Source organism: Carassius auratus, unplaced genomic scaffold (genome assembly GCF_003368295.1).
Source record: "Carassius auratus strain Wakin unplaced genomic scaffold, ASM336829v1 scaf_tig00214480, whole genome shotgun sequence".
Taxonomy (NCBI): Eukaryota; Metazoa; Chordata; class Actinopteri; order Cypriniformes; family Cyprinidae; genus Carassius; species Carassius auratus.
Window position 1 is genome coordinate 938896 of NW_020527673.1, and position 26394 is coordinate 965289.

The following is a 26394-nucleotide window of genomic DNA, read 5'->3' on the forward strand; positions in this document are numbered from 1 at the left end:
GTGAGGGAGGGAACGCATAGAGAAACGGAGAAACGGAATGAGAGGAGATGAAGGGTGTTCAAGTACGGTTACATTCTGCAGGCACCTCGAGCTTGTCTGGACACCAGAAGTTTCTCAGTATAACAATGAATCTAAATTATGGATATACAGTCATTGTTCATCCCATAAGCTGGTAAGTAAAAACAACTGATTGAAATTCTCACTCCGGCTTCAGATTCTAGGATGTTAAGTTGGCTCTCCGGCATTCACAGTTAGTACACATAACATTTCCATAACATCTCAAGAATGATGATTAATCTATGTATGATCCATGGATGACTTGTCTTTATTTATCTGACTATATCTTTAGACAGCAAGATGCATTTATATTATATTACATGCAATGCGTCGGCTTCATTGATTCTTTGTTTAATATGTCTGTATACTCTATTTAATGTTTTATTTAGTAGGTTAATATATGCTGCATTTTGCATGCTTCATTACAGCATTTTCCAATATATTTTGATGTTATTTTTATGTCTTCGTTAGAACGAGTCTCTTTTGAAATCTTAGTCTAGAGGGATGCAGATCATGTACTGAGATGCTTTTATTTGGCTCTGAGTTCAGGAAGGTTTGATGTAATTACTTTTAAATGGTTAATGAAATTTAAAAGGGGGTTAGAAAGAGACAGTGTGAGGAGGTTTGGTGCATCATATGTCAAGTGACAAAACGGATGCACTCCGTGACTGTGACCAAAGGGATCAGTTTAACAGCCCTGCTTCTTGAAGGACACTTCATGTTATATTCACTGGCAGCTAGTCAGCTGGCTTCACATTAAAGTCAGTCAGGTGTGTTTACAAAAGGAAGCAAAACAAAGAAGAGATTCCAAAAGAAATGTAAAAAAAAAAAAAAAAAAAAAAAAAAAAATGTATATTTGTCCTGCCAGCACCGACTTAAGTGGTGTCTCTGTCAGCTGGAACACAAATACTTGTGTGGTATGAATCTATAAATAACCTAACCTCTGAAATTATTTCTAGTCAAGAGTCTGTACTGACTGATCAATAAGGCTGAAGCATAATTCACTAAAGGGGGATTCCTACAGTGATGATCTGCTTCAAAGATGTAATTTCTAAAAACATGTTAAGAGAGTAAATAGAGAGGCTTTTAATAAAGCTACTGTTGAGAAATAAATACTTTTGAGAACTCTTCACCTATAGTTAATACACATCAACAAACCACATTCACTTTTTAAAAGAAGCCAATCTGTTTAACTGTTCTTTTCATTCTTTTCTTTTTTTCTTCCTCATTCTCTCCTCTCTTTCCATCCCTTTTTGACTTCCTCTTTGCTCTCAATCATCTATAAAGTCGCTGCAGAAGCGAGAAAATAACTGCGATGAATGTGTCCCGGAGAGCTATACCTCTCAAGAGTAAATGGTTTCCTGTTCCTTTACCACTATAAAGGTCTTACTAAATAATGAGTCACACTCTGTTCCTGCTAGACAAAAAATAAATAAATAAAAAAAAAATCGCAGTAGTATGATCCAATCATCTAATTTATGTTGTTTCATCAAACAAAACAAACAGTAAATGTAACTGTTTGAGAAGAGGGACCGAAGATTAGTATTTTAATTATATCATGATGAATTCTGAGAGCCAATTATAGCCTAATAGGACTTCTACATTTCTGTAGGAAGAGGATTAGTCACCTAATATTCTGCAATCTTTTTTTTTTTTTTCTGTCAGCTGGTTGTGTCATACATTTAGCATGCACATTGTCAGTCTATTAGGGAGCACAGCATTACATTCACTAGCCCAGGTCCCTAAAAGCTTTTGCTTTTACTTTTCCTCATTTAACAAATGCTCTGTGTAAAGCTTTTGTGATTTCAGCTATGCATTGTTTTTCTAGAAGTTACCTATTGCATTTTGTTATAAAAATAAATATCATATGTATTAAGGATTTATTTAGATTACTTATAAATCTTTCTTCATCAGTATTATTGGTTTGTAATATTAGTGGTGCTCTCTAGTGGAAGATCTACACATCCTTAAAACAAGAACAACCATACTTGAGAAGCTAAATTTAATATATTACGATTTTTCAGACAATATCTTGAATTAGTTTTTTCTTCACCCTAATTTTTTACAATTTCCATAGCATTATTTTTTTCTAATGCATTTTTTTTCTGAATAAAGTCTACCAAAATGTTGTAAATAAAGTAAATTCGACATATATTCTCTGAAAACAAGTATTATCTCACATAATTTTGCTTTCAAATAAATTGATCCTGTTTTTTGCAGTATAATCTTACTCAGCATAAATCCCATGTAACCAGAAATGAACTAGTTAATTAATTAGATTCATATTAAAATCAATCAAAAACATATTTACAGTGCTATAAAATATTTCTTTAATGGGAAGATGTTTCTATTCCCCAGACAACTACGTATCTCATTAAATCTGTGTGCTTGTTAACGTAAAAGATAAAAAGTGTGTTTTTTCTTCTTCTTTCTATAGGCTGATCAATAATTGAAGAGGAGAAATCAATGCTGACTGTTTCTGAGCAACACCTATTGGGACATACTGTGAGATTAACCGCTGGTAGGCAATTGCATTCCTTTTCACTTGTCAGGTTAAACCAACAACAAAACGTCTAATATAATCCTGCCATAGCCCAATGTATTGCACTCTATTCAGTCGCCCATATCATGCCACACTGACTCTGTATTTATATCCCCAAACAACTCTCCACTAAGATCTCTGATGAATACAAAATGAATTTGTCCATTTTCATTTCGATTAGTTCTCAACCAGATGGAGACATGCTCTTCATATCTTGATAAGACTGGTTCATTGCCCTTAGAGAGGTCATGATAGCTTCCTGAAATTGATTTTAGTCCTGGCTCCATTTCATTCTTCAATCCTCTTTGTACTTGCAGCAGCTCTCAGGATCTTTTGTAATCACAATGTACTTTTTTTTTTCATGTTCATGTTGAGGTCAGAATGATCCTCCTGATATTTGCTCTCAATGCGGGTCTAGCAATATGGCTTTTCAGAAGAGCTTTTATATCTTATGCTGCGATTCAGATTCTGGAAAGATATGCGAGATGTTCATTAATGCACTTTATTTCAAATCCACACATTCTTCATGAGAGGAAAGTCCCCAGTGACTCAGTGATGCAGCAGTGTCTAATAATTTATGGCCTTTTGCAGGGCTCTTCACGTCTTAAAATGTCAGACCACGAAGACCTGAATAAAGCCATGGGACACTGGAACGCCTCTGAAAGCTACCAGCTCAACCCAGCCAGTGTCATTGTGTCTGTAGTCTTCTCGCTCATCTTCCTCCTGGGGACCATTGGGAATAGTTTGGTGCTGGCTGTGCTCCTCAGAAGTGGGCAGGTTGGGTATAACACCACCAATCTGTTCATCCTCAACCTCAGCGTAGCTGATTTCTTCTTCATCATCTTCTGTGTGCCTTTCCAAGCAACCATCTACTCTCTGGAGGGTTGGGTCTTTGGGTCCTTCATGTGCAAGGTGGTCCACTTCTTCATCAACCTCACCATGTACGCTAGCAGTTTCACTCTGGCCGCGGTGTCTGTGGACAGGTGGGTTTCTTCAGCTACAATTAATAAGAAAATAAACTCTCTTAAAACATTTTCACACTCTCAATGTTTTATTTTATTTAACTAATATTATGTAAATGAGTTAATATGTTAATGTTAATATATGCATACATCACAGAAGAATTGTCATTGTTTTATTTATTTATAAAAAGAAAAATCAGTAGTGTTTTTTGTTAATGGGCATTGTGTTTGGAAATAAATCTGCCAACTCCTCATAGCTAACATTTAATGAATCCTAATACACACAATTAAATTATATTTATATTATATCACAATTTGTGCATAATTTGAAAAATGTGGAAATGACAATACTCTGTTCCCAGGTGATATCCACATTTATAATTTACTTTGTTTTTGTCTCATCTCATATTTCATCTTCAGACTTGGTAAACAAGTATATTAACTTCTAGAGGGAATAAAACTTTATTTGGGTACAAAAGATCTCAACTATGTAAAAATAATGAAGATGTATATGGATTATTTTCACACAATAGATATAGAAATAGTTTAACCTTATGAGTTCAAACACATACTCAATCATTTTTTTTTATGTAGGATTTTCACAGTAATGGCAAGTCATGATCGCAGACAAGAGCAGTAGCACAAGTAATTAAAGATGACATGGTAAAAATTATTAATGTGATATCCATATAACAATCAGAAGTAAATTAAATTCTATTCGTTTTAACAAAAGTTGTACACCCTAGGGACATTAAAGTAAATTAGCTTTAAAGACAACCAAGGCATGCTGATTATACATAACATTAATCCTGTCAGGTGAAGTTCACATAGGCCTAATAGCATCATGGCTAACCTTCACGTAACATTTCCACTGTAGCTCCATGGGGTCTAAAACGACATCCTAAAGGAGAACTTAACAGGGTTGTAATTGGTCAGGGCCAGATTTGTTATTTAATTTAATGGATCGCCTGAACACAAGAAAGTCTTGCCAATTGCATCAGCAAAGGTTGGAGTTTAACTGCATAAATGTCAGTGGAGTTATCGCCAACGACGCACTTCATTAATAAAACACCCTCAAAAACCTGCAGCTCATTATTCCTGTCTTCACAACGAAACGATACGGCAGCACCCACCCGTATCCACTTACTGGCATGTTAGCTAAAATGATGTAACATTAAGGTCGAACTAAAGCACCAGTGATGAGTGGGACTTGTGAGCTGACCTAGAGATAGCTGAATGGAAGAGCCAGCCAGCCTTTTTGCTGAAATAATGGCATAAATGTAACAAGGCCACCTATATGACCCAATGTAAAATGCTACTCTCAGCCTGAGCAACAGACCCACTGCCCTCCATCCCCACTCAAAGTGTTTACCGCATGTTAATTTGACGGTTTCCTGCTCTGTGAAAAATGGTCCAGGGCTCAGTGGAAGCTGAGAATCCCCACTGGCAATTACCTCACCTTTAGGTAGGAAACAACAAGACACATTCATCTTGTGCACTGAAACCTCTGTCTATATTGATCACACGGCGTTTCAGGGCAAACTCAATTTCAGGATGCACGTAACCTGTGTTTCTTTTATACATGACTACAGAGGCAGTTTTTCACAGCTCCATTTGAACGGTGGGTTTCTTCTTTTGCAGGTATCTTGCCATCCGTTACCCCCTGCGCTCCAGAGAATTGAGAACGCCGTGTAACGCCGTAGTCGCGATGGTGGTCATCTGGGGCCTGTCGCTTGTTTTTGCCGGGCCATATTTGAGTTACTACGACCTGATTGATTTCGAAAACAGCAACGTTTGCGTGCCTGGATGGGAGGAGCAGAACCGTAAGATTCTGGACACCTGCACCTTTGTTTTTGGCTATGTCATTCCTGTGCTCATCGTGAGCCTGTCCTACACCCGCACTATCAAGTACCTGTGGACCGCAGTGGATCCTCTCGATGGGATGTCGGAGTCGAAACGAGCCAAGCGCAAGGTCACCAAGATGATCATCATAGTCACGGTGCTATTTTGCATCTGCTGGCTACCGTACCATGTGGTCATTTTGTGCTACCTCTACGGAGACTTTCCCTTCAATCAGACCACCTACGCCTTCAGGCTGCTGTCCCACTGCATGGCCTACGCCAACTCTTGCCTCAACCCTATCGTTTACGCCCTGGTCTCCAAACACTTTCGCAAGGGCTTCAAGAAGGTGTTCAGCTGCATCCTCAGCAAAAAGGGACGAAATAAGGTGCACGTGGTCCATGTGGCCAACACCGTCCCCGGCTTCGAAGCGGGATCCACTGAAGTGTCTCATATGAACGAAGAGAACGCCAGACAGAACCAGAACGAAATGGTCAACCGCCCACTCGCAGAGCCGCAGGACGCCACTATGACTATAACATTACCCTTCCAGAATCAGCCTTGAAAATAAAAATAATCATGCCTTACAGAAGCCTTATTAAAACACTCCAAGCGAGCCGGAGGATTTCAGCTGCTTTGATCGACATCACCATGGTTTTGCATTGACTGAAGGAGCACGGCGGAGTCTGTAGTTATTTAAGATTCAAATCGCTGAGCAAGTTGAAAACGTACATTCAATTTGGTTCTCGTACAAATGCGTATTTGTGTTCTGCTTAGTTGTTTTGGTTCTAATGCTAAATTATGTCTAGTTTACAAACTCCTCTCTTTTTTTTCAGCAGCACTGTCTGTTTGTTTTCTATCGATGTGTTACCCTCTGAGCATGTTTCAATTTAACGCTGTGATGACTATTCTCCTGTGAAAATTTGTTACCAATTATTGTGTATAACACACTTTAATATATGAAGAGCGCTGTGTCTTTATGTGAGCAAAGCTGTGATTTCCTACTGTGCTTGAAGCTTTGAAGAGTACTCTTTGATTATGCTCCTCAGCTTCGCTTAACAAGCTCTTTAAAAAATATGCTTACGTTAAGTACTGAATGTTCTTGCTTTTACCTCTGTTTTTAAACTCTGATATTCTCTGCCGTTTCAGAAAGTCTTGAGATTATTTAATTGGCAAGTTTTATATCAATTACTACATTGCAAAAACAGAGTTATACAGAAAATCTCAGATTACAGACAACCAACAGTTTAGTGAGTATTGTTCTTGTGCTGCCCTAAAGGAATATTCTGGGTTCGGTACAAGTAAAGCTCAATCAACAGCAACGGGGATACAATGTCAAAAATAGATATATATTTTGAACAATACCTCATGGGTTGGGTGAGGGGCCCAAAATTGAAGTAAATGGTGTCAATAATGGGGACGTAAATGTTAAAATAATCACTGTGTCAACAGTAAAGACACAAGAGATTTTCAATTATTTCATATTTTTTTAGTGTGGAGGAAATTATTTTTTAACCATTTCTGTGTAAAGTTATATCGGTTTGTTTCAACATGACAAACTCTAAAACAACCATAAAATGAAAGCAAATATGGGTATAATGTCATGAGAACAAATTCACAGTTCAAATAACACAGATGTCAACAAATTTGTGCTTATATGAAGTTATAAATTTAACATCTAAACTATTAAAGTCTGAAAAACTGGCAATTCAGTTTGGACGTTTGGAAATGTCTTACCACAATCTTGTTTTTGAGAGAGAGAGAGAGAGAGAGAGAGAGAGAGAGAGAGAGAGAGAGAGATGGCAAGATTATATTTTGATAATCAAAACAAATGCTGCAGATTCATCTTAGCTTGTACAGAACCTGGAATATTTTTTTATCTGTCTTCAGTTCATTTATTATGTATAATATACTGTAGCTATACAGCAAGTGCTACGTTCGAAGTTTTGAATTTGATGTTGACAATGAATTTCAATAAAAAGTGCATTGATATTCCTGTTGGACCAGCATAATATTTTAATATATGCAAATAAATAACCTCAGTGCATTTAGCAGTAGCCCGAGTAACCTTGAACCACCCTTTGGGGGATGTTTCAAACAAGATCAAATCTTTACTTTTTTCCCCGGAGGCCCAATAAGAGAGCTGCAGCATTAAGTGAAAATAAAAATTTAATGTCTTCCATTGAAAAAACAACTTGAAGCAGAAGGAGTGAGGGAAGCACTGACGCATGCATCATAAAAGACACTTCTGAAGTTATTACAACAATGTGAAAACAAATAATTTAATTTTTTTTCTTAGCTTTTAGAGGCTTCTTTAAAATCATCTTCAATCGTATTCAAGGCAGACTTTCAAAACTTTATAAATTATAATCTTTCATCACTTGGAGATGCTAAGTACTTTGGTAAACATTACAAATCAACCACAAATTCCTGATGCACTGAGTTTATGTTTATTAATCATGGACATGGGCTATTTATTCGAATTACACTCTTTGCTTTTTGAAAATGTAACAGCAAAACACTGCACACAAATATTAAACAAACCAGTCATGAAAATTTTAAAAGCTTCAACATTACAAGCAGCACTCATCAGTAATGCACCATTCAGAAAATGAAGCCTCAATTGGCTTGTTCTGCATATTAGTCGTTGATGGCGAATTCGAAAGCTTCCGTGCACAATTAAGTATCCGCTACAATTTACAGCAGTTAGTTCATCCAAGGATATTTATTGAAGCTCTTAGTGTCATTAAAGATCACTTAACATTTCTGTCAAGCTGCAGAATTAAGAAAACATTTCCTAATGCTTGACGTAATCTGACCATATGAATGTCAATGTCATACATATGTCTTTGATCACACAGAAAATAAATAAATAAGTTAACTACTTCACACGAAGATGGATTTTTGCCAGTTTCGAGATCATTAGGAGCTCAGCATAGCAGCCTCTTAGCTTTAGTATATTCCTATTAGCACTCCACTGTTTCCTGAGAAAACACCAATAATTATACAGTCTCTAATGTTAGCGTACTTAATCAATCTACTTCATGTCGTGTCATGATTAGCGCTGGTTCTAAATCAAACACAGATTTATTTATTTTTCTGAAATGCAAAATGAAAGAAACACTTACCCTTGAGTAACCATTGCAATATTTCTCCCTAGATACTGAATAGTCTAAAAAATATAAAAACACTTAAATGTTCCCCATGACTTAATTAAATCTGTTGTAAATTTCAGTTATATTGCCTGTGGCTTACATAACAGGGACATCACATACAGGGTGCATATAAACATACAAACTACATAATACAATTTTTTTGGCCTTTATTAACAGCAGATGAATAGGATATCCTGCAGGAAATTGAGGCAGATTTATATTACAAAGAGAAAAGCTCATACAGTTGTTTGTGTATTGTGCATCAGTGAATTATGGAATTATGCTGTAGACTTGGATAACTGAGATGGTTCATGAACTTTAGATTGAGTAGATCCAAGATTTAATTACATTTGATGTGAGTGAAAACAAGGCTCTGAGGGATGGTCCGTTCATTTGCTTGTACAGTGCTAATATCTTGTAAACCATTAGTTCTGATCCTTGAATTTGATTGGCTGAATACAGTCCTATAATACTAGTAATTTTCACTATCAGTATATGCATTATTGGTAGTGATTCTTCAGTGAATCTTTCTACACATGGCTATTCCAGTACATGGAGAGAAATCTATGGAATCATGGAATCATTTATTCAACAGATTCATTTAAAACACAGATTCATTTAGAAACAAATTAATAATGAGTCATTGAATCCTTCACTCAGCTGATTCATTTAAAAACAGATTCAGTCAGAAACAAATCAATAATGAGTCAATCATTGAATTATTAACTGATTTGTTTAAAAATAGATTCATTCAGAAACAAATTAACTATGAGTCAGTTGTTGAATTGTTAACTTAACCGATTCATTTAAAAAACAGATTCATTCAGAAACAAATTAACTATGAATCAGCCATGGAACCCTTCACTGAACAGATGGGTTTGAAAAAAAACTGATTTATTTAGAAACAAAATAAATCATTAAATCATTAATAATCGATTTATTTAAAAACAAAGATTATTTTAGGAACTAAATAACTGTCAGTCATGGAATCATTCACCCAACCAATTCATTTAAAAACACAGATTAATTTGGGAACTGGGAACACCACTACTGTTTTATGTTTGGGTTTTATTCCACTTTGACATTGTTTGGAATTCTTTCCGTTACCACAGAATACACAGACAAAGTATTATGCCAGTATTGCATCTTCAGTGTATATTGCTCTATGCAATTCTTGTTTACTGAATTGTTGTGTAAAACAACACTCAGAATCGTGCAGCTCTGTCTGTCTCTCACAGCCTCCTTTTACTAACATCAAATTAAACCTGACGTTAAATTTCACTATGGTCCATCGTCCTCCACCATCCCCTGAAGACACCACTAAAGTAATTTACATATTTGACTCAAGGAGCACTTAGACGAGATTCTTAATTAGACAGCCAAGCCTGAGATAGCTTCTTCACTCATGTGTAATTATTTGCTGATGGCATCTCAATAACAAGATTTCAGGGACATAAACAGCAGCTGAAGTATCACAAATTTTAACTAAAACCTATATGAAACAACACACACAGACAAAAAAAATTAAAAATAGCAAGGTTGTGGGTGCATGTGGACTTGTGGGTGTTAAGTCAAGAGAGTAAATTACCTTGTGCTGTTCTTGCCACTCTGAAATCAATAACAACAGCTCAGTTGAGTCTTTCTGGTGCCCATATCATCTATCACACCATAGCATATGCAATAAACACGTTTCCAGGCACACCCAAGATGTGATTTAGGTGGCTCTTTCTATTAGTGCCACTTCTGTGATCAGATTACTATGGAAATGAGTTGAATATCTGGCTCTTTTGCCCATCTTCAGGTGCTTAATAACATTTCCTGAACTGGATGGATAATAACTACTGTGGAAGATTGCTATTTGTATGTAGGGACAGAGTGACAGAGCTAGGATCTCATTTAGAGAACTCTTAAATCCAGAAAATGATCAGAATTTTCAGTCTCCATCGTACAGATCCAACCCTCATAATGATACCACTTTCAATAGTCAATCATTTTAATATTGTTCCACTAATTTGCACCTCTTGATACATGATTAAATAAAACCTGCTCTATACAGCATCTGAAATCATGGCTTTTCTTTCACTCTGTTCATTATAATGTAGCTGAAAGGAGAGCTGGGGGATGGCGTTAGTTCACAACAGGTCACAGGATTATCTACAGTGCTTTTATTCAAGTGTTTCAACATTTCTCCCTATTGTTTGGTAATTTAACGTGACAGATATTTAACTGACTAGCACTTGTGGTCTCACATGTGCTTCAGTGCCGGTGGGTCAATTTATGTATTTTTTCTAATTAAAGAGGTCATAAAATGTGATTTAAAGTTTTCCTGTCTCTTTGGAGTGTTACAAGCTGTTCATGAATAGATAAGATCCCTAAAGTTACAAAGACTAAAGTCTCAAACCCAAAGAGATATTCTTTATAAAAGTTAAGACTCTCCAACACACTCCAAAAACGGTTCATTCTAACACGCCCCCACATGTCTACATCACGATGTGGGAAGATTTGCATAAAGACACCCAAATGTTCACAAATAGAAAGAAGGCAGAGTACAGAAATGCTTGTGGTTCGTCGTTTCTCCAATCACAAAATGCAGACAAATGGTTTAATGTTTACGTGTCACGATACTCAACACAACGCGTAAAAAGACAATAGAAGTCATTATAATCCGTAAATATGTCCCCAGTGGACAAATGCAACAAATGCCTAATGAGTTTTATTGATATTGTCTTGTCGCACCAGTGTTCTGACCGGGACAAATATCACAGTATGTTAAGGGGTGTAACATTTTGGTCACATGCTTGAGGTATTCAGCCAATCACAATGCACTGGATAACTGGCCAATTACAGCACACCTCGCTTTTCAGAATGATGAGCTTTGTAAAAATTGACATGTTTCAGAAAGGAGGGGCATAGAGGAGAAACAATAATGTACAGTATGTGGAAAATAATGTGTTTTTTTAACCTTAACATAAACACATTGCATTAGACCAAATACACAAAATAATTCTTATTAGTAACATTATATGACCCCTTTAAAACCAGGTCATAGCTTTAAACATGCCATATCCAGTCTCTGCTATGTATATCTCAGCTTTTATTTCTGGAGAATGGGGGAAGACTCCTGTGAAATTACAGTTTATGAATGGTTTGTTGTTAATAAGCTTCAATCTAAGTCCCACAAGCCATTCTCAGCCTCCGGGTGCCATCAATTGTATGCCGGTGTAAAATGACGAAGTCTTATCAAAAGCACCCCCAAAATGTCAGAATGCGTTCTTCTGATCCAGATCCAGACTAGAGTCTGCTAAAGTGTGCCGTGACAGAGTAGCGCTGCTTCTAGCATCATCTGTTGCTCTATCAGCGGATGTCAGGCATGCCTATGCTACCCATTCCTCTCTCTAATGAAGCACAGCCTGTGGGAGCATGGCAGGGCTTTTGTCACAGTTTCAAGGCAGCAGAATGTGCTTCAATAATCAGACAATCGATTCAGAACTGTGGGTGTGCATAAGTGATTAAGAGTCTATCGAAATATAACCCACTTTAAGTAATGTCTTGTCCGAGTTCAGCTGTGCAGAAGATGTGATTTTGCTGATGAAGTAATTGAAGTCATTATTTGTTACTATTTGCAACTATAAACTAAAGGGGTCATGAACTGCCCTTTTGTTATTTTGTACTGTTCTCTGTTGTCCACTTATAATGTTTTCTACATCAAAAAACATCATGGAGACTGCAGTGATTTAGATAAAAACACATAAATACTCAGTACATATAAAAAGATCTGTAATAACAGACAAAGCAATAGAGACTACAAAATGAAAACAGTTACTCACACTTGTGTGGGGCATTACTGTCTGTAAAATATAGTTGAAACAGCATGGTCTTTCCATTTCCATTTGTAAATCATGGGGAAATCATGGCCTAGTGGTTAGAGTGTTTGACTCCTAACCCTAGGGTTGTGGGTTCGAATCTCCGGCCGGCAATACCACGACTGAGGTGTCCTTGAGCAAAGCACTGAATCCCCAACAACTCCCCGGGCGCCGCAGCATAAATGGCTGCCCACTGCTCTGGGTGTGTGTTCACTGCTGTGTGTGTGCACTTTGGATGGGTTAAAAGCAGAGCATGAATTCTGAGTATGGGTCACCATACTTGTATGTATGTATGTATGTCACGTCACTTTCTTTTTTTTTCACTTAAATTAATCCAAGTGAACAAAATACCAAGTTCTTACTGATGCTGTATGGAACTTCATTAACTTCAGTTCAAAGATATAGGTTTGCTGTTTGGTTTATTTCCATAAAATCACCAAATATAAGATTATCCGTGGACTATGGTCTATACCAACCCAATTTGCAACCCACTTCTCCATTTGACTAAGCTGGCTCAGACTGTGGTTTGTTGGACTGCTTTGAAATCTTTTCCATAGTATCAACAACTTTTTGTGAAGGTCTTCAGAAATGTCCTTCCTTTATGGAATGGTGCTACATTCAATTCAATTCAATTTGTATAGAGCTTTTTACGATACAAATCATTGCAAAGCAACTTTACAGAAAATTAAGTTTCTGCAATATTTACAATCAGAGTGCTATTAAGTTCACTCTGAAGGTGCATTCATGCAGAATTGGCATGAGATTGCAAGATTAAAAAAGCATAAACACCTTTGTAGAACTCATTACAATTAGTAAATTCTGAATTTTCTCAGAGATTTGATTTGTACTACCATCAAGAGGAATCACTCAAAATACCAGTAGCTCTAAATGAAGTTAAACCATTATCTTGTAAAACATCTATTTAATAATTACTATAATTGACTACTGTTTATATCTTAATAATCCATGGATAATTTGGTAATGGAAAAGCATACAATACAGTTCAACTTCATTGATGCTACAAATACTAATTTTTTTCACCCTTGTAAATTATAACCCTTTTTGTGTTTGCGTTTGTGTTTGTGCATGTGCGTGTGTGTGTGTGTGTGTGTGTGTGTGTGTGTGGAGCAATATTAGAATAATGTTGATGATCAAATAGTTTCGGTTCCCATTTACTTCCATTATGTATTTTTTATCATACAATGGAAGTCAATGGGAACCAAAACTGTTTGGTTACCAACATTCTTCGAAATATCTTCTATTAAGTTCCACAGAAGTGGACATCAAACGGAGTAGGGCAGTGCAAGGCTCTAATTAACACGGGTTAGTTGTTACACAAATGGTTTAAATATTTCCACACAAGCCAACATAACAAAATTTATAGCATTTTACCATATCATATCACCATATCAACCATATCAACATTACATAGAGAAAAAAAAGTGTAGAAAAATTTAAAAATCTTTTGAAGATAAAGGAACATTTATTTTACCAGAGTAAAATTACATTTCTGGCTTAAAGAAAAAAAAAAATATGTAGACTATCTCCGTTTTTATTATTCATTTCAAATTAGATGAATCTGCTATTATTTTAATATCCAATCTGCTATTTACCAGTTTTTTATGCTTCAGTATCTAGCAGAAACACTAACCAGTTTTAAATTCCAGCTGTGCACGATGGGGTAACACTGTGTTAAAATCTGCCCCACTATTATTACTAAAATTCTATTACATTAGAGATGTAATTTACACAATTTACTTTAATACATTTTAATGAGAAATGGAGCAGGTGAATTAAGACTGACAGTCAATGATTAATGTTCAGAAATTATAATTTTAAGGGCCGTCCCATGCCTGGTTGCAATTTTTTCATTGGCAAACTCCAAAATCGGATTTTTTATTTATTTATTAAAATCTAAAAGAAAAAAAAAACACCATTATTTTATTTTTTAAATCTTGTATATGTTTTTCCATGAGATCAGATAATGTTTTAAGCTGTCATACAGTGACAACATACCCCTCATATGTTACAATGTATGGGGCATGTTGTCACATTTCACTTTCATTTTTTGAGGGTAAATTGAAAAAAACATATACACTGTAATTATGAAACAAAGCGGCATATTTATACTACACAAACAAAAGTTAAATTCTGAACCCCATGTGGAAATACAAAAACTGACAAAGTCAAAAAGAGTTACAATGTGGCCCTCACCCCTAAATGATGACATAATTTTCATTTTCAGGTGAACTATCTCTTTAAAATCCCACTAAATTAACCATAATTTATAATAAGGCATTTGGATAATGATTGCTATATTGTGGTTTTCTACTGATTACTCAAATTGCACAGATTCATTTTGGCGTTAATAGCGTTGCCATAGAAACGCATAATTCTGAGTTTGAGGAAGTGCACAGCTCCAGAACATCCCAGGTTGTCATGTAGTAATTACAGTAATTACAACATGGCACGAAAGCAGCGTGATTGTCAGGGCAAATGTCAGCTCAAATAAGAGCTGCTTAAACACACACACACACACACACACACACACACACACACACACACACACACATCAATATGAACTATAATTCATTCGCACCATTCCTGGGCTTTTTCATACCTGCATAAAGTCTGCATAACTGAAACCTTGAAACCCCAGTAAAATTAGACCACAAAGTTAACAATGTGCACAAGCTCGGAATTTTTTTACAGCACTTTATTTCAGATTAAATGATCATAAAAAGAGATGATTCATTCATTATGAATAACACTGTTATGCTGAATACAGAGAAAACTGAGACATTCTCAAAAGCACACACTGTGCGATCACACAGTAAAATATCTGCCATTAAAAGCAAGTCAAAGACTCTTGCATATCAGCAGTGGCAGTCCAACAACCTACTTGAACAAGAACTGAAATAATAGACGTCAGAATGATTTCAGGCTCTCAGGTTTATACCTGAATTTAATCAATCTGAAAACACATTTTGCAAAATATGACAACATACAGATGCGATCTAAGACAGGCTTTCAATTCATCTAATACACAACAAAGACTTTGTCATAAAAAGCTGTAGAACTGCCTTTTTTTTCTCATCAAGCCTCGAAAACAGGTCATCTTTAATGTCTTCCACAGTAATGTTCCCACTTTTGAGACAAGCTCAACATGATCAAAGCCTCATCCTTGCATCAAAGCAATTAGCCAAATGCGGCTGAGAATCTACTATTGATCCACCAGACACTATACAAATTTTCGTGGGGTGTATGTATCCTTTCCATTTCTTCACGTTTTATTAATCTAAAATTTCAACATGAGTTAAAATCACATCTATGCACATCGGTCTAAACAGGCAAAACATTTTAAAGCCTGACTTTGCTCTATAAATTTCCTACCTCATAATCAGTTCTGTGAAGAAAGTCCTATCTTCATTATTTATTTTAATAATTCAGGACAAATCTGGTTCTCCAGCTTGATCTTGCCCTGTACCACTTTCCTCAGCCCTTTGAGAGCAAAAGTCAGTTCAGTCCACCGTTTCTGATTCTGATCTACCACATTTATTGAAGATAGCTTGTTTGGATCAACAATTTTCACAATCCTCCTGAACTGGTCTTAGGAGAAAGGAAAGCAGATGGTTTAACTCTTCAGTTGCTCATACACATTTATCCAATGCTGTTCCCATAATAACATGTTCTGTGATGTAATCAAAATCCACTTCTAAAGCGTGATAATTCTGCATTGCTGATGAGCAATCACTTATGGGCAATGGTGGTGGAAATGGCCAAAATTCACTGGGGGGGGGGACTCTAGACTGGACAAGCACCTGCAATTCTGGCCAAATTAAAGATATGTTATGTTTGCACACCATACCCCGTTGAAACCCCAACCCTTCCCATCCCGTCCCATCCAGTCCCGTCCCGTCCCCCCACTCCAGCCCAAAGAACAAAAAGTGGAGCGTGCACTTTCTACAGCACTTGCAACACTAACTGGAAATTAAAATTTAATAATTGTTTTCAAACCTGTTTCTCAAACAAGAACAACCGTGATCGAGACTTCGTGAAAAGCTTCAATAGTATTTTTTGTTCTTTCTGATATTTTTTCACATAATTTTTTTTTTTCTCTGCATCAAGGCTGCAGAAAGTTACATAAGGAGTTAAAAAATAATTCGAATATTCAAGACTTTTCTTTCTTTCACTAATATTTCAAAAAAAAAAAAAAAATACATTCTTTTTCCACAAATATTTTTTCTCCCACAAATATTCTTACAGCAGCTTATTGCAAAAGCACATCTTTTTTTATCAAATTGTTTTGCCTTTATTTCAACTCATGCAATAATTTCATTCTGGATGCAAGTTATTGCCAAACACCATTTAATTCAAGGTTATGCAAAACAAGCTCTAGCAATAGCACCTGCGGCACATTGTACTGTACTGGAAAGAACATTAAAAATAAATGTAAAAAAATATTATATGATTTCAATAGAGAAAAATCTCTTGGGTCCATCGAAGCGGAGAACATTCTGACGTAGGTATCCATTAACCATTATAAATGTCAGATAAGAGGGTTCAGCTGTGCTCTCGGAAATCCAATTCACTATATTCCCCCTTGATTTAATACTGACCCTGCTCTTTCCACACCTTCAAAATGGACCATATGCCATTTCTGTAAAAATGGTTTCTTTCTCTACTGTGCAGGTGCCCATAGCATGAGGCTGTGAAATCATCTGTCAATCTTGTCTGTGAAAATCTATAACCGAACTCACGTCATACCAGATCAACTTGTTCAACTCTGTAACTTTCACAGGAAAGTGTCTGAAAGGGCATAACTATCCTTGAATATTTCACGCTATGCAAACACCACCAAAATGAATTGCATAACCATTCATTTACCCATGTAGAAATGTAGCATAACCTTAACAGGATGCTTTAGACAACAAAAATAAATTCCAAAACTTGGATATTTGTTTTGAAGAACAAGCCATAATGCTACACCTATTAGACAGGGTTTGTTCACTTCAACTCTTTTGTCTGCAACATTAGATGAAGAGCTTGTTGTGATTCATTCCATCCCCACCAAGCAAAGGGATATGTATGATTAATTTCCAAGGACAAAGAACAATTACTCTTGGCTCTGCATCCAAAGGGAAAAGCACATCTAAGCGAGGTGCATTGCATACTCGTTACGAAAAGCAATGCAATCTTTCTGTGTAGGTGTAAAGGAAAGCCTATTTCCCAGAGATCTCTTTGAACAGATTAGATGATAAGCAGTAAGACTCTAGCGAAGATTCTCGTGGGAAATATATTTCTCTAATTATCTGTGGAAATAATAGAGGCTGTATTTTTCTCATGCTTTGGACACCTGCCACTTGACACATCTGTGCATTTTAAATAATGGACAACACTCCAACTGAATGGAGGCAAATTGTTTTTGTGCTGTGCCTCGGTTAAAAATTATAGATATATTTTAAATCCGACTAAATGCAAATGCAATGTAAAACAGACTTGTGTAGATTGAGAGGCAGGGTATGAAGACATTGTAGCATGTTTCTATACCTCACATTTGTTTTTCTCTACATTTACATCTGTTGTTTACATCTGTAATGATAATTGCAGCACTGCAAGTAAAATAGTTCTTTATTTTGTTTGGGCCAATTTTGGCAAATTGACCACACTTCTTACACTCGGTGTGTACCTGTGTACCTTAGGAACAGCAAGTCAAAATAAATGGTGTACTTTAGTTTAATTAAGGGGACACACAGGCTGACACAGAAGCAGAATGAGCGGTTCGATGCGGAGAGCTCTAGATTGATTATCTCAGTACACTGAGCTGCTGAGAATATAGGAGACCTGCTAAATAAATAATCCACACCAATAATGCAGCAATGAAACTTTAATGCGGTCTCTTTGGTCAAAAAATCTAATGTGTCCATGCTTTTTTACATAATATTTTCTTTAATCTGTTAACTCCAGATGATATTCTTCACTTTGTACAGAGGTGTGATGATGTAATTAACAGCGAATATGTGCAAATAGTCCAATAACTGGGAGTAATAAAAGAGAGTGGAATCTCTCACTCTGAGTTCCCTGGGTATCAAACCCACAACCTTTTGTGCTGTTAACGCAATGCTCTACCACTGAGCCACAGGAATATTAATGGCAGTCTATTAAAACTGACCACCCAGAATGAACTACAAAAACAGTTGTTACATATCCATAATAACCCATAGAAAGCAGTTTTCAAACTGTTGTAAACCAGTCCTTTATAAAAACAGCCATGAGCAATATGCAACAAATTTGTCCAACCCAAAACCCTCCAAAAACAAACAAGAAACAGCATTGAATTCCCATAGCTTTAATAAAAACAATAAATGCATTTATGAACGCAAATCATAAATTCTGGATGGCAGCCAGAGGTGGTTTTTAAATATTATGAATAACTGCAGTGCCAGCCATATCTGAACATATAGCAGCAAGTCCCATTTTCTCACACATTCCATGTGATTCTGGCAGTAAACATAAAACGATAAAAAGGCTTCAATTTTCATCCTATATTGCCCACCAGAGACTGTTTTAAACAGCTGATGATAATCAACTTTAACGAAGTGACAAGGACTTGAACTCACCAGAGGAAGTCTGTGGATAAATGGGAACCAAAGGTTATGGTTCATGGGAATAATAGTTGTTCAGGCAGATACCAGTGAAAAACATGTATAATTGGCATTTAAGGTGGTCAGCTGGGCAAGACCTTGGTAATTTAATTTGTCACTCCAGTAGTTTGGCCAGATGGACACGTGTGCCGCACAATCTTCCTCATCTCTCAGCATTAGGTTGCTTATTTGCTTAAAGTTTGCTAAAAGATTTGTTTCTATACAATGTAGTTATAAGTCGTATCCTGTAGCAGTCGTCGCTGTTGCTCATGTAACCAGCAGATAATTCCGTAAATCCGAAACAGAATTTCGCAATCCTGTTCCCATATTCTGTTTTAGAACTTAAGCGGATGCACAGAATAGTCACCATTTTCAGAACTGGAGAAAAGACATGTCTAATACGATTTTTTTTTTAATGCTTTAAATCTGTATAATTAGCAAATATGTAGTAGTCTAATTCAGTCTCCAGACTTTTTCATTACACATAAACAAGCATACGCATGCTCACCACTGCACTGCGTATGAGCAGAACGTCTGTTTGAATTTGATTGAGAGAGAGTAACGAAATCGAAGAACGAACTGATATGACGTAATTTATTGCAAAATCAAGCCGAAAGGAAGTTCATTTTGAGTTTGTTTTGGCAGTTCAAAACAGCTGACCAAAGCAAACTTTCTGGGGGAGTTAGTTTTGGCTCCTTAACACCTTTGACTTTCCATTGGACCGTGGTGGTTATGCAATCGGTGGGTGTGTTCTTAAAAAACTCCACCTTCTTTGAGGCATAGACAGTCCTAATGGGCCCCCCTCCCCTTGAAAATATATATTCCTGACTTTTCAAGGGCCTTCTCTAATAGAAATAGAAACAAAGCTTGGTGTCGGTGACCTGGAGTTATTCAAAAGCGACGCAGAGAAACATGGGAGGCAAGTTTTCCAAAGCCATGAAAATAATTAAAGCAAAGAGTAAAGTTATGAGGTAGCAAGTACCAAATACATGTGTTTCAAATAAATGTTATGCCATACTGCTGCTGCTGAAAGCGAATTTAAAGGTATACAATAATTGAAATGCCAAACGAACATACAATAATAAACTTTTGTTTTTATCAAAAGTAGCCTAAATCATGACACCACATAATAGAATATAATACATACAATATAAAAAGGTGTAACAATTTATCCAGTTGAAAATAATAAATGAACACCAATAAAATAAAGAAACAAACTCCTACATTTTTTTCCGCATCATGCTAAAGTTTTACAGACTATGTGACATTCACACTTCCCATAAAGGACTGATTATGGTTCTTTTGTATTGCAAACATGATACTTGACAGAACTACAGCTGATCATTATTCTTTTGTCTATAATATGCTGACCATTGGTGTCTACACTTTATCATTTCGTAGTTGTTGTGTTCAGGGGATATGTGCGAGCGTCGTGAGTCATGTCTACACCCCGCCTCCATCAGCACGAGAGTGTTGGAATGTTCGGAAATAGTATACCGTCACTCTCAGCCTTTCAAACATCTTTTTGCCACCAAACAAAGAATGAAAACGGAGTTCGTTTGAAGTCTACCGGGGCCTTACCCAGATAGCACATGTATGTCTGTTAAAGATCTCTTGATCTGGTAAGCATCTGCTGTGTACAAACATCTGAAAGACGTCTGTTATATGTCAGTTTTACATGCCTTCTGAATCATAAACATCTTAAAGACATCTAATAGACATCTATTTGACATCTGAGAGTTAATGTCCTATAGATGTATTGCAGATGGGCAAACAACTGCAATACAAACAGATGTATTAAGTAATACATCTTTCAGGTGCAAATAGACATACCTATGAAAGTATGTATGCTATCAATGTAGTCGTCTAAAATGTTTCTGTTGAATGGATTAAGATCTATACACCACCCCTTTCAATCACTCGTCTCAAAATGTTATTTGGATCGAGCTCTCTTTTTAGTCAGATTGAGGCAGCATTTCAATTAAGAAGATAATTAATTTTGGACCATGAGACACAGAGTGTACATATGCATGTGTATTTCTATTGCATGGATTTATTAATATTAATTAAATACATGAGAAGGTGCCAAGAGAATATGTTTTTGCAATATTCATTTTATAAAATAAGCACTTTGTGATGAACCCTTCACACACTGCTGAAGATGGAAAGCAGATTACTAAGAGTGTAACAGATTAACACCTACAGTACTTAATTAAATACACATCTAAAGACTTGCAAAAGTTTCTTCAAAATGACATGGGTCTCCGAGCCGGTTTCCACTCAGCTTTGCCCATTGACGTGAGAGTTTGATTTGAGTAGGCTTGAGCCATCCATGAGAGCTCTTGCTTTCTCAAGGACAGGACTGTCACCTGTGCTCTAGCTGCCATCTTTAAATGCATCAGCTCTTCAACATAACAGAAATATATTAACACACTTCATAGAGACACCCAAATGTCATTTAGTGGAACTGTTGTATCAGTCTGCTCAAAACTTGCACCTTCATGACAGTTAAAACACGAGGTGGTGGTAAGTATGAAAATGAATTCAGAAATAACATTAGAAAACCTTGTGCAGCATGTTCACTTAAACATGAATAGATGTAGCAATCATGGTTATTAGTGAAAATGACAGCACACTTTAGAGTTTTCTTATATATTTTGTTTGTATTCATGCTCAGGCTTCTGAATGAATTTGTATTCTGCCTTCACAGGCATTTCCAATAATAGTTAGAAACTACTCTAACATCTTAAGAGTAGAATTGATTTTGTGATTTTGTAAAATGACGTTACGAAAATACCAAGCTACTTTCTTTATTATGTTATTTTTTTTTTTCAAATGTGTATTTTTATAAAGATTTTTAACTTATCAAACTGTGGGGTACTGTCTATTTATATAAAAAACTATACGTTGCAAATATTACATTTAATTAGGCCTTTGACACAAAGGCACATGGTAGAAAGACTTTCAACAAATGTATTTTGAATATAATAGAATTTCCTGATACTATTGTATTTGACACTTTGACTAGATATTCACACACTGTCTGTCAGCGAAGACATGCTAAACTGGAGTGAAAATCAGTCACCCTTGCAGACAAATATCGAAACATATTGCATGGTTCTTATTTGTTGTTCTTACACCTCTTCAACTTCTTACTAAATAATCTGGTTTTGCATTAACCTCCCACGAGACGCTATTCAGAAGTAATTCTGAAGGCTACTAGCCAACTGTTGCAGCAGAAGATATGTACAACATGTTCTTTTAATTCAACCCTTAATTGAAAGCCATTTATCTCACATTCCTTTCATTTTCAACTGAAAGCCAGGACCATAACATTACACCCTACAATCTTCTCTTTTAAAATAAATAATTAACAGCTCCATAATTATTTACTGCCTTCAAACTAGTTTCCCAAGCTTCACCTGACACTATGTCTGCATATAGAGAGCATCAAGTCATAGTTTCAAAATAAAGTGTCATCAAAGCCTGTATAAAATCTCTCCTTGATCTTTTGAAATGAAGGCGTTTCATGTATTATGTAACATGATGTAAGTTCTCGCTCCTCTCCCTAAAAAGACCTTCTGTTCAAGCTAAGCTTCACAAATGGCTTAGAAAAGACTTGCAGTCCTTCTGAAAGATCTCAGTGTCCCAACGCTAAGGTTTATGTGACGTATATTCGAAATGATTGTTCTGTGAACTATTGAACCTGACAGTGAACTTGCAGTATAGCCTACTGTTATTCACTTGTGAAAACAGCAGCCAATCAGTTTACAGTGATGTGCAGCAAACAAACATTAGATTTTTAGCCGTAGGGATCAGAGAGGAGATGGAAGTCTGTCATGTAAAATGAATGACTGGTGCACAAAAGCTTGACTTCTATGATATGACCTTTTTAAATGGTTACGGTTTTGAAAAGCCACCGTAAATGTAATTTCCAGCTCTGCATCTGGTATTCTGTATTCAAGGTCCTCTCACTTCAACTTTTCAATTGTTCATCTTACTGTATATCTACAATCTTTTGTGGAGTGAATGTTTTCTTTTCTAAGCCATGGGACATTTCTGTGTGCAGACGAAAGAAAATATCTATTCTCTGAGAATCCATCAACAATCTTTACATAATTTGTTTTTGAAATACTTTTAAGACTGATGTCTGCATAATGCATGTGAAATGTGCATATTTGGAGGCCTCAGATATTTCGCTTTATATTCAGGGAGAATTTGCACAAAAATTAAGCAGTTTCACCTTATGGAAAGCCAGAAATCAATGACAAATTACTTCTAGAGCTGAACTTCAATGGCAGCTGTTTATTATCAGCCTGAGTGGATTCTATCACTTCACTCCTCCATCATGGAGGTAATAAAAAGAAGTGTCTCCTTGAACTCGACTGATTCAAAGAACCAACGTTATCAACTTCTTGATCTATGATGTTACCTTAATAGAAGAAACCATGCATCTGAAACTGGGTAACTGAATACTTCTGGCCAATACTGTGGGGGAAATGAGATCAGAGAAAAAGAAACACACACACAGAGAGAGAGAGAGAGAGAGAGAGAGAGAGAGAACATTGCAGTAGAGCTTTCTGATTCAAGGAGGTCCAGTCCATAGCTGGCTTTGACAGGTTGACAGGTGGAGTGACAGCAGTTGTCACATTGCAAACAAAGGGTTTGTGTGTTTATGATGGTTTGTGTACCTATTGCCACAAGTACGGCTTTGAGATGCAGGTTGTACATATCTTGGAACAACAACAAAAAGCACTACCAGCGAGGATGCACAATGGCAGCATATTAGTGTTTTTAGGCCAACCTGCCTGCATAGTCTCTCTTATGTGGTGAACATCTATTACATTTCTGAATTAATCCCAGGTACAACCACCTGATACGGTCAAAGAATGAAATAGAGGTGGTCAATTCAGATCCTTCTTAAATAGTTTGCCATTATTTCCTATGAAAAACAATGAATAAAAGTCACATGCAACCAAACTGCATTATGTATTTTATTTATTACAAAATAAATGTAGTCATAATTCATTAGTTGCAGAGAAAAAAAAGTATAATTAAATTACAGTTACTTGTGAAAATGTTAACACTTATAAGGGGGTTACATCTGAATATTTCCTGCAGTAAGCTAGAGTATGTTGAATAATATTGGTTGCTTCGCCTGTTTTGGATGTGTAGGATGCCTCCTGTCATTTAATAGTTTGAATTTGCAGCACACCACATCTGCTAAACATCAACCCACATGGACACTGAAATATAGGCTACAACCTGTCTGAGAGTTGCCACCATGGCAAGTGTTCAAATTAACTCCATTGTTGTATTTTTAAAAATCAGAAAAAGTTAAAAAAGATGCTAAAGTCTGATTTTGTGGCGGCTGTGCTTTAAAATTAAATTAATATAGCCTAATCTTAATTGAAATGATGAAGGATTTTGAAAGGCTGACAGGAATTTGTGTTGAGTATCCTAGGCCTACTTTAAGGTTCATTCATGTTTTTTTTTTTTATGATTATTAACCATTGAAAACATTTAGTAGAAATTTTGAAAGATAATCAAAAATCAAATGCAATCAGTCGCATTACTTTTAAAAAACGTAATTTAAATCGTTACACTACTAATAACATTATGCATATAGGGTAACTTGTAATCTGTAACCTATTACATTTCCAAAGTAACATTCCTCATATAAAAGACATCATACAGATATTATGTGTTTAGGATTATTAGCAACGTCACCGCACATTTATTTCCAAACTGGCGTGATGCGTGCAAGAACAACGTAATATATTGTTGCCATGTCACGTCTATTTCAGCGTAAGCTCAACTAAACATCACTTTGCAGTGCATTTATATAGCTCTTTCAACAGACCACATGCCCATCCAAAGCGCTTTACAATTTTGCCTCACATTCACCCATTCACTCACTCATTCACACACCGACTGCGGTGTCTACCATTCAAGGAGCCATCCAGCTCGTCGGGAGCAGCTGGGGTTAGGTGTCTTGCTCAAAGTCACCTCGACACTTGGTCAGGTGGAGCCGCCGATTGAACCACCCACCTTCCGGTTTGTAGACAAGCTACATGAACCACTGAGCCACTGCCGCCCCATTATTATTAATAATAATAATAATAATAATAATAATTCACCATTGCCACTTTTTTACATAAGACTACAGAAGGTATACAGGTTTTTCAAACCAACATGAAAAGGCCTAAGAACTTGATAGAATGCATTTAAAGATTTTCTTTATATGACGCTTTGCCTGTGATCTCAGAAGAACAGAAGACCTCAGCTGACACTATTCTACCGTCTCACGCAAGGCTGAATTAGAATGACCATTTTCTCCCACAGCGGTGCTTTAAATGCTTTTGAGGTGCCTTAATATGTCCTGCTGTGATGACACTCACCTAAAAAGACACTACTGTCATAAAATTCAGTCTGAGCCTCCTTTTAATATATATAAAATAAACACATTACATTTACATTTACATTCATTTAGCAGACGCTTTTATCCAAAGCGACTTACAGATGAAGACAGTGGAAGCAATCAAAAACAACAAAAAGAGCAATGATAAATAAGTGCTATAAAAAGTCACAGTTAGGTTAACACAGTACACATAGGATGGGTTTTTAACTAATATAATAAATAAAAGGAAAACAGATAGAATAAAAAAAATAAAAGAATAGAGCAAGCTAGTTAGAGGTCTTTACACATACACACACACACTTGCAGAACGCAAGCTTCTAGAGGGCACATAAGTCTGAAGTAATAAATTTAGGTAAATGGGTGCAGAGCCAGTGGTAGTTTTGTAGGCAAACATCAATGCCTTGAATTTTATGCGAGCAGCTATTGGAAGCCAGTGCAAATTAATAAACAGAGGTGTGACGTGTATTCTTTTTGGCTCATTAAAAATTAATCTTGCTGCCGCGTTCTGAATTAATTGTAAAGGTTTGATAGAATTGGCTGGAAGACCTGCCAAGAGGGCATTGCAATAGTCCAGCCTGGACAGAACAAGAGCTTCAACAAGGAGTTGTGCAGCATGTTCCGAAAGAAAGGGCTTGATCTTCTTGATGTTGAATAAAGCAAATCTGCAGGATCGGACAGTTTTATCAATTTGGTCTGAGAAAGTCAGCTGATCATCAATCATAACTCCAAGGCTTCTAGCTATACATAATAATATATAATAAAATCATTTGAATAAATAAAATCAAAAAAAAAAAAAATGTATCTTACAATTTGCGCTGTGGGTTGTACCATTAGCGAGGGGGTGTGCCGCAGACTGTTTCTCAAATGCTTAACGTGACTTAATGTATCCTAGTAAAACAGTGACACCGGAG

The 26394-nt window shown here is 36.3% G+C and overlaps 1 protein-coding gene and 1 long non-coding RNA gene across 3 annotated transcripts in view; one reads left to right on the forward strand and one right to left on the reverse strand.

Moving 5' to 3' along the window:
- Nucleotides 1–7327, forward strand: LOC113092133 (galanin receptor type 2-like). Of its 2 annotated transcripts, XM_026257738.1 has the most exons (4): nucleotides 1–172; nucleotides 2495–2578; nucleotides 3191–3582; nucleotides 5203–7327. In XM_026257738.1, exons 3-4 carry the CDS (start codon nucleotides 3209–3211, stop codon nucleotides 5963–5965), a joined length of 1137 nt encoding a protein of 378 aa, XP_026113523.1. In that variant the 5' UTR covers nucleotides 1–172; nucleotides 2495–2578; nucleotides 3191–3208; the 3' UTR covers nucleotides 5966–7327. The 2 variants fall into 2 exon arrangements, with proteins under 2 accessions (XP_026113523.1, XP_026113522.1); XM_026257737.1 differs by having other exon boundaries at nucleotides 2495–3582.
- The window catches only part of LOC113092140 (uncharacterized), a 27207-nt gene continuing 4251 nt past the window's right edge, over nucleotides 3439–26394 (reverse strand). The window contains exon 3 of the long non-coding RNA XR_003287518.1: nucleotides 3439–3596. This is a non-coding gene — a long non-coding RNA (uncharacterized LOC113092140). The remainder of the gene's footprint in view (nucleotides 3597–26394) is intronic.

Coding starts and splice junctions, on each gene's coding strand:
- LOC113092133 (XM_026257737.1), top strand. CDS start 2,981: ATGATCCTCCTGATATTTGCTCTCAATGCGGGTCTAGCAATATGGCTT. Junction 3,583..5,202: donor GCCGCGGTGTCTGTGGACAG/GTGGGTTTCTTC, acceptor CTTCTTTTGCAG/GTATCTTGCCATCCGTTACC.